The 13,015-nt window shown below is 35.2% G+C and overlaps 1 protein-coding gene across 1 annotated transcript in view; it reads left to right on the top strand.

The window, feature by feature from the left end:
• BTBD10 (BTB domain containing 10) overlaps positions 1–13,015 on the top strand; it is a gene marked incomplete at both ends in the record, with an annotated part of 55,015 nt that overhangs the window by 24,733 nt on the left and 17,267 nt on the right. Inside the window, 3 exons of the mRNA XM_080690233.1 lie at positions 4,740–4,936; positions 7,468–7,753; positions 10,732–10,834. Of these exons, the coding sequence (XP_080546359.1) occupies positions 4,740–4,936; positions 7,468–7,753; positions 10,732–10,834 (586 nt within the window). The remainder of the gene's footprint in view (positions 1–4,739; positions 4,937–7,467; positions 7,754–10,731; positions 10,835–13,015) is intronic.

The following is a 13,015-nucleotide window of genomic DNA, read 5'->3' as shown; positions in this document are numbered from 1 at the left end:
AGGGGTAGAATGACCCTGGGTTCCATCTCCAGACCTGCTCCCCCAAAAAAATTCATTTTATCAACATCATTGGCATATTAACTGTAATTCTTTGTTTTCTTATTTTAGTATTGCTTCTGATTAGTCTACCTCCCAGTGTTACTATATTGATTCTCGTGTAGTATAAAAGTCTTCTAGCAGTGTTCTTCCATTTCTATCCTCCTAGACTTTGTTCTGTTGTAGTCATCTGTATATATTATACACCCCATGTTATGTTGTTATAATTATTATTTAAACTGTCATTTCAAGGAGATTTAAATAGAAAAAAGTCCTATTTTCCCGTGTAGTTAAATAGTTTCCAGTGCTTTTTGTTCCTGTGCATAGATCCGTATTTTCATCTGGCCTTCTTTTTTCTTTCTTTCTTTTTTATTTTTTGGTACTGGGGATGGAACCCAGGGCATTCTACCTCTGAGCCACACCCCCAGCCCCTTTTTAAAAATTCTTTATTTCGAAACAGGATCTCACCTAGTTGCCAAGGCCCTCACTAAGTAGTAGCTGAGGCTGTCTGCGAACTGCGATCCTCCTGTCTCAGTCTTCTGAATGCTGGGATTGCACCACCACGCCCGGCATATTTTTTCTTCTGGTAGATCTTTTTAATTTTTCTCCTAGTTCAGGTCTACTTGTGATGAATTTTTCCTTCTTTGTATGAAAATATTTGTATTTCTCCTTGAATTTTGGAAGAGGATTTTGTTCACTATAACAAACTAGATTGACAGGATTTGATTTGTTTTCATTCTTCAGTGTCTGTATAGAATTTGTTGTATATATATTGCATCTGTGGGTTTATAATTTTCATCAAAGTTGGGAAAAGTGCAGACATTATTTCTCCTTCTTTTTTCTCTTCCCAATTCTCTCCCTTAATGTTCTCCATTTACACTAGTATTAGGACACATGAAGTTGACCCACAGCATATTCATGCTCTGTTTATTTGATTTTCTGTTTTCTCTCTGTGTTTCATATTATCTTTCTTCTGTAATGTCATTTCCCATTTTTTCCCAGTGTGTTTTATTTCAGATATTGTCATATTTATGTCTGGAAGTTTGATTTGTGTCTTCTTAAATCTTCTGTTTCTCTAAATAACTTCCTGGAGGAATATGGTTATGATGATCTTTTTAAGGTCTTTGCGCATATTGTAGTGGTACTGGGGATTGAATCCAGTGGTGGTCTACCCACTGAGCTACACTCCCAGCCCTTTTTATTTTCAAACAGGGTCTTGCTATAAGTTAGCATGTGCTGTCTTTAAACCTGCAGTTCTTTTGTCTCTGCCTCCTAAGTACTGGGTTTATAAGTGTGCACCACCAAGCCTGGCTCCATATCTTTAGCTGAGAGTTTCCTAGGTTCTGTTTGGGTTCCTTCTCTTTGTGTTTATTCTGGAAACTCTTAAGATACCAAGTTGGCACAATTGCTGGTCTTATTTCACTTGCTTTCTGTCTTTCAGAGTTGCTACCCTTTATTGCCTGATGTACTGTGTCTTGCAAATCATTGTTGAATATATTTTTTGGAGTTGTTTCAGACAGAAGAGTAAATGTCGACCTAGTTACTCTATCTTGCTGAAAGCAAATTTTAGTGCTGTACTACTCTTCATTTTCTTACTTGTCCTCAATTCTTGTATCTCAAACTCTTTCAATGTGGCCGGAAGCAGAGTTGTCCTGTTTGAACTTGTTCGTCCTCATTTTCTTTTGCACAAATTGTTTTTGCCTGTACGGTGCTTTTCTGGCCTAAAAGTGTTTAATTAAATAGAGGAGGACGTGATTAGTCTTCCATAGCATCTCATTTTGGAGGTCTGATTCAGGGTATATTCTATTTGGGAATGAAAAGAAAAGATAGAAGTATATTGTGACATGGTTTACATTTATTTAAAATCTAGGCAGTTTAGAAACGAAGCCAATATTGCAGCAGAATGCATAGCAGCATCTTAATCTTTTAGTTACAATGATGTCTGGTAGAAATGCTTTTTCAATTAATTTGTCTGCTTGGCCCTTACTCAAACTGAACATTTAGCTTGCATTTGCCATCGCCATAGTTGTGATTGTACCTTGTCCATTAAATTTCAGAATCACATTTAGGAAATATATTTTCTTATAGTTGAAAATGATAATTTAGTAGTCAGAATAACTTGAAGAGTTTTTTTCTATATATGATCCATTCTTTATTAGTATGGATTTCTTTGTTTTTCCTATTTTAGAAAGTGAGCCAAAAACTTTAGTGTTTCTACTCAGAGGATTTTAAACATAAATGCAGCATAATTTCAATGTATGCTAATATTCTAAGATTGTGATTGTCCTCAGTTTTTTTTTCCCCTACTAGAAATAAGATGGGAGTGAGATTTTTTTTTTTCATCTTTAGATTTATGAGAAATAAATGGCTGGTAAAATCTGATCGGTGGCCTTTATTTCTTTCAGGGTAAAGACAGCCCTATCTAGTGTTATAGCAAAATGACGATTGAGTTTTATAATGAAAAAACCACTAAAATAATGAAAAATGTTATAGCTAACAACAAAAGATGGCCCTGAGATGTGAAAGGATTTAAAATTGCTTTCTGAATCACTAAAGAGATTAAATTTTAAATAGTGTGCTTTTGAAGGGAGAACAATGTGATATTTTGGAGAGGACACTTAAACTAAATGCTCAGGTTTTAGTGTTATTAGTATTTCCACTAAATACTATGTGACTGAACAAATCTTGAAGTGTGTGTGTGTGTGTGTGTGTGTGTGTGTGTGTGTGTGTGTGTGTACACTAGGGATTGAACCCAGGGGCATTCTACCTCTGAGCTACACTCCAGATCTTTTTTATTTTACTTATTTTTGTTTTGAAACAAGGTCTCACTATATTGCTGAAGGTTTCCTTGAATTTGTGGTCCCCCATGCCTGGCCAAATTTTATCATCATCCTCATCTACCATAACTAAAGAAATTAGCATTTAAGAGGCAACTATATTGTGCCAGGTACATTTCTGGCCTTATTTATTTATTTATTTATTTATTTATTTATTTATTTGTTATTTTATTTTGAAAAGAGGTCTCACTAGGTTAATGAGTCTCACTACTTCCTGAGGCTGTTCTTACACCTGCCATCCTCCTGTATCTGCCTCTCATGTACTGTAATTACAGGTCTGTGCCACGTGCCTGGTGTTTTTTTTTTTTTTTTTGGTGGGGGGGTTGTACTGGGGATTGAACTCAAGAGCATTCTATCCCTGGGCTTCACCTTCAGCCCTATTTTATTTTATTTTTTGTGGATCTGGAGATGGAACCCAGAGGCATTTGACCTCCGAGCTCTACTCCCTGCCCTATTTTTTTATTCTTTATTTTGAAACAGGGTCTCACTAAGTTGTGAAGGGCCTCACTAAGTAGCTGAGGCTGTCTGCGAACCGTGATTCTCTGGTCTCAGCCTCCCGAATGCTGGGATTACAAGCATGCGCCACCATGCCCGGCTCCTATCTATCTATCTATCTATCTATCTATCTATCTATTTATTTATTTTTGGTGGCACTAGGGGTGGAACCCAGGGACTTTCTACCTCTGGGTAGACCTATTTTATATTTTATTTGGAAACAGCATCTCACTAAGTTGCTGAGAGCCTCACTAAGTAGCTGAGGCTGGCTTCGAATCTGTGTGATCCTCCTGTCTCAGCCTTCCAAGCGCTGGGATTACAAGGGTGCGCCACCACGTCTGGCCCTATTTTATTTTTGAAACAAGTTCTCAGTGAGTTGTGGAAGGCCTTGCTAAGTTGCTTGAACCTGTGATCCTCCTATCTCAGCCTCCCAAATACTGGGATTACATGTGTGTACCGGTAGGCCCAGCTGGCCTGTTATTATACTTTATCAATTTAGAAAGTGAATAGAATTTACATTTTACAGATGAAGAACTTGAGTTTTCAGAATATTAAATGTCAAGCAACTTTAGTATTAAAGGTCAGTTTGATTATAAGTTTTTACTACTCTAAGGTCATGAAGTTTATTTTTGAAATAGAGTTCAATATTTTTAAACTATACTCCACTATATATGCTAACATGATACATTTTCAGATTGCTTAGGTCTCTTTCTCTCATTTTTATTACCATCAATTTTCTTATCTGCATTACATTCTGATTATAAAATCATATCAGTCTGGTGTACTAGTAACTAGTAATCTACAATTTCTTCCTTTGAGATCTTAAAGGATTCATCATCTCTACTCATTTAGTGGTTATATATTTGGGGTATAGTCGATGATCTACTACTTCTACTTCTAACTCAAAAGTCAGCTTACCTTTCTGGATTTTAGTGTTTTCATTAATTTAAAAAAAAAAAAAAAAACTGAGTTCAGCCAGGCGTGGTGGCGCAGGCTTGTAATCCCTGTGCTTGGGAGGTGGAGAGTGGAGGATCTTGCAGGTTCGAAGCCAGCCTCTCTGGCTTAAGAGACCCTGTTTCCAAATAAAAATATAAAATAGGTCTGGGAGTATAGCCTGGAGGTAGAAGGGTTCTATCGCCAGTACCACCAAAAACAAAACAAAAAAACTCAGTTCAATTAATGTGATCTTTACAGACACAGTATTCCAGACTTTATACAGCCTAAGAGTTTGATGTAAATTAGATTTTAAAATTGGAAAGTAGCACTTGATTACAATTAAAATATTATTTATATATTACTTGCGTTTTTCTTAAAAGTGTCTTGCTCCTTATTTTTCTACTTTTTTGGTTAACTTTTTTTCTAACTTATCAGTACTCCCTCACGTGTGATAAAAGGAGGAGTTGACCACACCAAAATGAGTCTGCATGGTGCTAGTGGAGGACCAGAGAGATCAAGAGACAGACGGAGGTCAAGTGACCGGTCACGAGATTCATCTCATGAGAGAACAGAGTCTCAACTCACTCCTTGTATTAGAAATGTTACTTCTCCAACACGACAGCACCATGCTGGTATGTAACATCAACTGGCCTTCTCACCAGTTTTTAAAGGCATGCATTTACCTTTTTTTAAGTAGCAATGACATTGAATTGTGCCTAATTCCCAAGAATAAATTAGTTTCATCTCTTTAGTTGTTTGTATCTTAGCCAAGCTTGGCTTCTGTCTGTGAAAAACACCTTATCAGCTGCAATTTAAAGGTAACTATTTTAAGAGCCTGGGACAGTCTTATGAAAGAAAAAATTTGAAATGCCTTTGAAATTGTGATATGTAGATTTTTCAAATTTTCAAGTTTTTATCTAATGAGATCCAGAGCAGTGGTTTACTATAAAATAGTTTGTGGTAAAGTAAATTATTAATACGAATATCTGGTTAATCATGCTAACAAAGCAATAACTATCTTGGAGTTATTCTGCGTTTTGACCATGTTTCAAATGTAATAAGAAAAATGAAGTGTTTTACATTCCTAGTAACTAGCTCAAGTCTGTTTCCTCCTTTCCACTCATTACTATAACTGAATGTTATTACCTCAGGTGAATACATTGTATGCCCATAAAGCACCAGTGTGAAGCAGATGCGGCTAAGCAGTGTGAGCTTGCTGATTTTCATTTTCCTCTAGGGACAAATATTTTGACTTTGGGCTGGGGTGTAGCTCAGTTATAAGTGTGTGCTTAGCACGAACAAGGCCCTATTTTAATCCCTAGCACCTGGGGAAAAAAGTATATTTTGGCTGTGAGCATAAGTCCATGGTAGAGTGCCAGCTTATCATGCATAAGGCTCTAGGTTTGACACCTAGCACAGATGCAAAATATGCTTTAACTGTGTGATGTAATTTCTGATGGTCTGTTGTAAATCAGAATCATCTATGTTATATAGAGAAGTTTTTAATATCTAAGTCCTTGAAGACAGACTAGAATTTATAGGCCAAAAATTAACAGAATTATAAATGAATTGACAGTTTTATTATATGCAGAATTCAGTGTCTGAGAGCAGGATGCAGAATATAATAAATTATTTTATTACTTGAGCAAATTTTGCTTTTGGGATGCCACAAGCATTGTGGAAACAGGCAGTAAAACGGAGGTGTCAAAGTATCTCTGGAGATAGAGCAAACCTAATTATATAATCAGCAATGCTGTACAAAGTGTTCTAAGTAGCCTGAGTCATGGAGGAATTTGGCAAAAGCTGATGAAGCTGATGAGATGGAGGTACATTTTTAGGTCACCTTTAAAGTAGTGATCTGGCCTCTAAATGTAATGTATCACAAAATCTTAGTTTTTATTTCCCTTTGTAGGCTATTGGAACATCTGAAGAAAAATTTTTGAATTTTATCAGTATTTTCTACCTATGGAAATTATAGACAGTAGTTATGGATTTAGTAGCATTTGTAGTATGTTTTTTTTCCCCAACAAATATGGGAATGAGAAGAAAGCAATATAAAGCCAGGCGTGGTGGCACATGCTTGTAATCCCAGCACTTGAGAGGCTGAGACGGGGGATCGCGCAGGTTCAAAGCCAGCCTCAGCTACTTAGTGAGGCTCTCAGCAACTTAGTGAGACCTTGTTTCCAAATAAAATATAAAATATGTCTGGGAGTGTAGCCTGGAGGTAGAAAGCCCCTGGGTTCCATCCCCAGTAGCACAAAAAAAACAAAAAGGAGAAGGAGAAGGCAATATATCATCAGCTGCTAAAGCAACTTCATTTGAATAGATATTGAAATTCTATTGAAAGTCATTTGAAAAAATAAGTACTTCTTGTTGCCCTTAGTAGATATTTTTTATTTTCCTTTTGGATTTTTCTTTTATGAGATATATTGCTCATTTTAAGAGTGCCCTTGTTAACATAATGAGATTCCAGAGTTTGAACTTTATGTTCTCAGAATAGTGTTATCCCTTTTAGTAATTAGGACAGCTTAAATTGGTATTCTTATTAATCTTCTACTAACTTTCAATGTATATTTATTTGACTTGTGAGATTATTCAGTTTTTTTTATTTCTGTGTATTTTTCTTTTTAACTTTTTAATTTTAATTTTTTTTTTTTTTTGCGATACTGGGGTTGGAACCCAGGGGCATTCTACTTTTAAGGTACACACTCTAGCTGAGTTTTTTTTTATTTTTTATTTTGCAACAGGGTCTCACTGAGTTGCAAAGGACCTTACTAAGTCACTGAGGCTGTCTTTGAACCACAATCCTCCTGTCTCAGCCTCCCAAATGGTGGGATTACAAGCATGTGGGTCCATGCCTGGCTTCTATGTATTTTTGAATGGAGAATTTTATTGTAATTTTGATATAAACTGGGTCAACATTAGTCAGTAATACACCTATTTTCAAAAGTATACAAATAAATATTTTAGAAGACATTTTGATGTTTGGGTTTTATCCCTAAAAATTGAATGTTTATTATATTTTTTAAAATGTTATTTGAAATAAGTAAACAAATGCTGTGATTTAAGACAATTTTTCTAATTTAAAGATTTTAAAAGATGTGTACAGATCTTGTTATTTTATAGAAAATTGACATAACTTGACTTAACATCTTTATTTCAGAACGAGAAAAGGATCATAGTTCCTCTCGTCCAAGCAGTCCTCGTCCTCAGAAAGCCTCCCCAAACGGTTCCATTAGCAGCACTGGGAACAGCAGCAGAAACAGTAGCCAGTCAAGTTCAGATGGCAGCTGTAAGACATCTGGGGAAATGGTGTTTGTATATGAAAATGCAAAAGAAGGCGCTCGGAATCTAAGAACTTCAGAACGAGTGACACTAATCGTGGATAACACTAGATTTGTTGTAGATCCATCCATTTTTACTGCACAACCAAATACAATGTTGGGCAGGTTTGTATTATTGCTGTTCTTTAGATTACCGATGATCAAGTACTTTCACAGCCATTATTTTAGTTTTTCATTTAAGTTTCATAAGAATTCTCTGTTGGAATGTAGCATTCCTATTTTACAAATGGAAGGACTGAATTTTGGAAATTACTTGCTCAAGTTACTATAATTAGAATGTCGTAGGATAAAGTTTGAGCTTGGTTTTATATCTAATGTTCTTTGCAGTTACCAGTAGAAATACCAAGTATATTAAAGTCAAGATAGGAAAAGATTGTTACAGAGTGACGCCATGATTGAATCTAGTTAGCAGTGATATGTATGTTTCCTGCACTTGAGTTCCCAAATCAACTACCAAATAGAAATGATATTAGCATTTTTTTTTTCTTTTTCTCTCTCTTTTTTGTAGTTCTGGAGATTGAACTCAAGGCCTTTCACATGATAGGCATATGCTCTTATTATAGAGCTTCATCCCCAGTTGCAGTATCAACATCTCTTAAAGGAAAAAAATAATTTGGTTAGCTGTAAAGTTAGCATGAATTATCATTTTGATGTAGCTACTGGGGTGGGGGGATCATTAATAAGTGCCCTTAGTAAAATTTCTGATTTGTACTGGTAAACAGTAATAGATTGAAGTTTGTAGTTATGGGAACCACAATCAAAGGATATGAACACTATACACTTGATTTTTCTTTCTTTTTTTTTTTTTTTTTAAGGTACTGGGGATAGAACTCAGGGGCATTCTACCTCTGAGCTACTTTTTATTCTTTATTTTGAAACAGGGTCTCACTGACTTGCAAAGGGCCTCACTAAGTAGCTGAAGGTGTCTGTGAACCACAATCCTGTCTCAGCCTCCTGAATGCTGGGATTACAAGCTAATGTCACCATGCCTGGCCTTACACTTGATCTTTCAATAGATCCAAAAATAAGCATCAAGTACTTTTTGACTGTAGAATCAAAATCTTTGACTGCAATGAAAATAAAGGGGTAGATAAATGAAATAGAAGTTTAAATGAGGTAAAAAAAAAACTTGTATTTTTCTAGTTTGTTTATATGTGATCTGTTAGTGTCTCAGAATATAGAATAAATATGCCGGGTGTGGTGGTGCACAATTGTAATCCCAATACTTAGGAGGCTGAGACAGGAGGATTACAGGTTTGCAGCCAGCCTCAGCTACTTAGTGAAGCCGGTTGCAACTCAGTGAGACTGTTTCAAAATAAAGCATAAAAAATATGGCTGGGGGTGTAGCTCAGAGGTAGAATGCCCTTGGGTTCAATCCCTAGTACTGCAAAAGAAAGAAAGAAAGAAAAAAGAATGTAGAATAAATACTGGCACTGTGGTACTCTATACATTTTGAGTAGCTATATATTTTCTCTTAACATTGATACAGACTATATCCATGAGGAAAAAAATACCTGAATGATTGGCTTTTATGTATCTTTAGTATTTAGGGAGAGATTATTGATGGAAGCATATTAATAACACTTTTATTTTTACCTAAAGTTTTAAACAGTAAAAATCAGATAATTGAAGTTTTGCTTTAGCTGTTTTTAAAATTTAAGTATTCAAGTTTTTAAGATTAAAGTATTCATATTGATCTGAAAAGAATAGTTTTCTTTTGTAAAAAGTTCAAGCATTTGAGAAAATTGTGTGACATTTGATTCTTGAAAGCCTGTCTTTTTTTTAATCAGTGAAAGCTTCTTTTCATGTCAATTGACTAAAGCATTTCTTTGGAGATGAAAATTAATATTCATGGGAACTGGAAAGCAGTTGACATTCCTTTGGAAAGTTTGAAATAAAAAGCTTTGTTCTTACTGAGTTTCTGTGTTACAACAAAAGAGAAAGCCATTTAAATTAGGAAACTATTGAGTAAAAAACTTAAATCAACCATATTTACTTTGGGAATAGTGGTACTATTGAATTCAGAGATTCAGCTTTAATCATGATTTTAAATTTTTCATTACAGTAGTACATTGAACTTTTTATTGCAAAGGACATATTTTGCAAATGTCTTTTTAAAATAGTTACTGTTAAAGGGCCAGCAGTGTGACTCAAAAAAATTATTTGTATTTTTTACATAAAAAAGAATATTAAGAGATTTTTGCTTATTTAATTAGACTTTCAATTTCTGTTTCTCCATTCTTGGCTATTCTAGCATTTGATTACTTGTTTTTTGTTTGTTTGCTTTAATTCTAGGATGCAAGTTTAAGAATTTTGTATAGGGCTTCTTAAATTTAGAGTTAAAATTGTGAAACATAAGACAACATAACTTGCCTTTATCATTTTGCTTTTTCCAGTTTAGATTATTGTATGTTCTGCATTGTGGCATTAATTTTTTTTTTTTTTTTTTTTTTTTTTTTGGTACTGGGGATGGAACCCAGAAGCATTCTGCCTCTAAGCTACACCTTCAGTCCTATTTTTTAGTCTTTTTATTTTTTGAAACCATCTTTGGGAAAGGCCTCGCTAAGTAGCTGAGGCTGGGTCTTTGCCTCCCAAATGCACCACCATGCCCGGCTATAGCATTAATCATAGATGCAAAACAACAGTTTAAGGAAAAGACACAGATATCACATGGTTTTCTTTTCTGTTTCTTGGATAAAAATAATCTTTTTCTATGGAATGATTTTTTTTTCCTCTGGAGGAGGAGTTGGAAAGTTCTTTTACCTTCTGAACTTCATCATTTAATTTTATTCTGGCTTACAGGGAATCTCTACTACTATTCATTCCTGTCTTTCTGTGTTTGTGGTGCTAAGGATTGAATTCAGAGCCTTGCATGTGCTAGGCAGTCTACCACTGTGCTACATCCCATCCCCTCAAAGTATTTCTCATACTCCTTTATAATGTTGGCCTGAGTTTTTAATGAAAATTCTTAACTAAATGATACAATTTAATGTTTATAGTTTCTTTTTTATGTTTGTACACAAAATTGAATTTCCCTTTTGAAGTATTCTATTGGTATGTTTTTTAACTGTTACCTATCATAGGATGTTTGGATCTGGCCGGGAACATAACTTTACACGTCCCAACGAGAAGGGAGAATATGAGGTGGCAGAGGGAATTGGTTCCACTGTGTTTCGAGCTATTCTGGTGAGTGAGTGTTTCTTACACGCATTTCTTCATTAAAGGACCTTCTTTGGTAGGTTCCTGGATTGGAAGCAGAGTTCTATTTGACTCGCTGATTGTAGATATGCAGGGTATTGTTTTGGGTTTTTTTAACTACTGTTTAACTTATGTTTATTTTAGTAGAAAAAGATACCATGATATGAAGAAATTAATTTTATGACCTTAGAAAGATAAGACAGGCGCATTCAACTTAGGTATGAATAGGCAGTTATTTCAAGTATTTAGTGGTAATATTTGTAGAGTCACTGTTTCTCCCTTAATGTTTTTAAGTACAATATGACAATCATTTTTGCTGAAAAGGAATATGGCTACTTCATTTATAATATTTTACTTCCCCAAACCAACAATTCAGAAGCTTATAAACATTTAAAAATCATCTCCAAGCTGGGCGTGGTGGCACACACTTGTAGTCCCAGCATTTGGGAGGCTGAGATAGGAGAATCGAGGTTTGTGGACAGCCTCAGCTACTTAGGGAGGCCCTTTGCAACTCAGTGAGGCTGTTTCAAAATAAAGACTAGCAGAGTGTGGTGGCGCACGCTTGTAATCCCAGCATTCTGGAGGCAGAGACTGAAGGATCACAGTTCACAGAAAGTCTCAGCTACTTAATGAGGCCCTTTGCAACTCAGTGAGACCCTGTTTCAAAAAAATAAAAATAAAAAAGACTAAGAAATAGGAGAAATAGGACTTGGGGTATAGCTCAGAGGTAGAATGCCCCTGGGTTCCATCCCCAGTACTGCAAAAGAAAAGAAAAGAAAAATACCCAGAATGCACGGGTTAGCATTTTCTTTTTAAACCTCCCCCCCCCTTTTTTTTGAAGTTTTAACATTTTTTGATGAATATTTGAATTAATATTAGAATTCCTTTTTGTAATTTCAATTCACTGATAAAAATTTGATTTATAGTTTGTGACAGTTATGCCACAGTGTAAAAATATAGTTCCCTTAAATAACTATATTAAGGAGAGGGAAGAGGAGAAGGAGGATCCTGAGATAAAAGATGGATAGGAAAAGTAGTTGATCTTGATCAAATTGTTAATTCTTGGGCAAGTATCAGAAGATGTTTGCTTCTATTTTACATAACTGTAGCAATTATGTTGCTGGTTAATATGATTCTGAACCTCAAAAAGGCTGAAAGATTGAGGCATGTCTTTATTTTGGGGGGGTTAAATTTTAGCTATCCATATTTCTATTAGATCTACTGTGAAGTTAATAGGAATAGAAATAATAGAAATTATTCTATTTACTATAGAATAATTTATCTGTTATTCTAGAACTAGTCCTTAACAGCTTTTATTTTTATTTATTTTTATTTTTTGGCGGGTCTGGGGATGGAACCCAGGGGCATTCGACCTCCAAGCTACAACCCCCTGCCCTATGTTTTATTCTTTAGTTTGAAACTGGGTCTCACTAAGTTGTTTTTAAAGTAGACTTTGAACCAGGCATGGTGGTGCACGCTTGTCATCCCAGTGCTTGGGAGGCTAAGACAGGAGGATTGCACAGGTTCAAAGCCAGCCTCAACTACTGAGTGAGGCTGTCAGCAACTTAGGCCCTGTTTCCAAATAAAGTATAAAATAGGCCTGGGAGTGTAGCCCAGAGATAGAAAAGCTCCTGGTTTCACCCGCAGTACCACCAAAATAAATAATAATTAAATAAATAAAGTAGACTTTGGAAATAATTGATAATGACTAATGATATAGAAACACTGAAGGATAGTATTAGGAAGATTATCTAATTGTGCATTTTGTCTTAATACTTGCATATGACTTTACAATTTTCTTTTTTTGGCGATATTGGGATGAAACCCAGGGGTATTCTACCTCTGAGCTATACCCCCAGCCCTATTTTTATTGTTTATTTTGTAACAAGGTCTTAACTTGCCACACTAAGTAGTAGCTGAGGCTCTCTGAGAACCGCGATCCTCCTGTCTCAGTCTTCCAAATGCTGGGATTACAAGCATGCACCACCACTCCTGTCTTACTTTACAATTCTTTACTAAACTCTTTAAATTTAATTTTTAAGTTCTTACGGTAACTTCTTTATTTTTAAAATTAAGTTTAAAATTTTATGGTAGTTGTATAGAAAAATAACTTCTAGGGGGAAAATATATGAACTATGTGGTATGGGGTATAGTAGAGAAGAGAGATGA

The sequence above is a fragment of the Muscardinus avellanarius genome (genome assembly GCF_963383645.1).
Source record: "Muscardinus avellanarius genome assembly, chromosome: 1".
Classification (NCBI taxonomy): domain Eukaryota; kingdom Metazoa; phylum Chordata; class Mammalia; order Rodentia; family Gliridae; genus Muscardinus; species Muscardinus avellanarius.
Note: the sequence above shows the minus strand (reverse complement) of the source record. Positions and strands in the feature narration are given on the sequence as shown.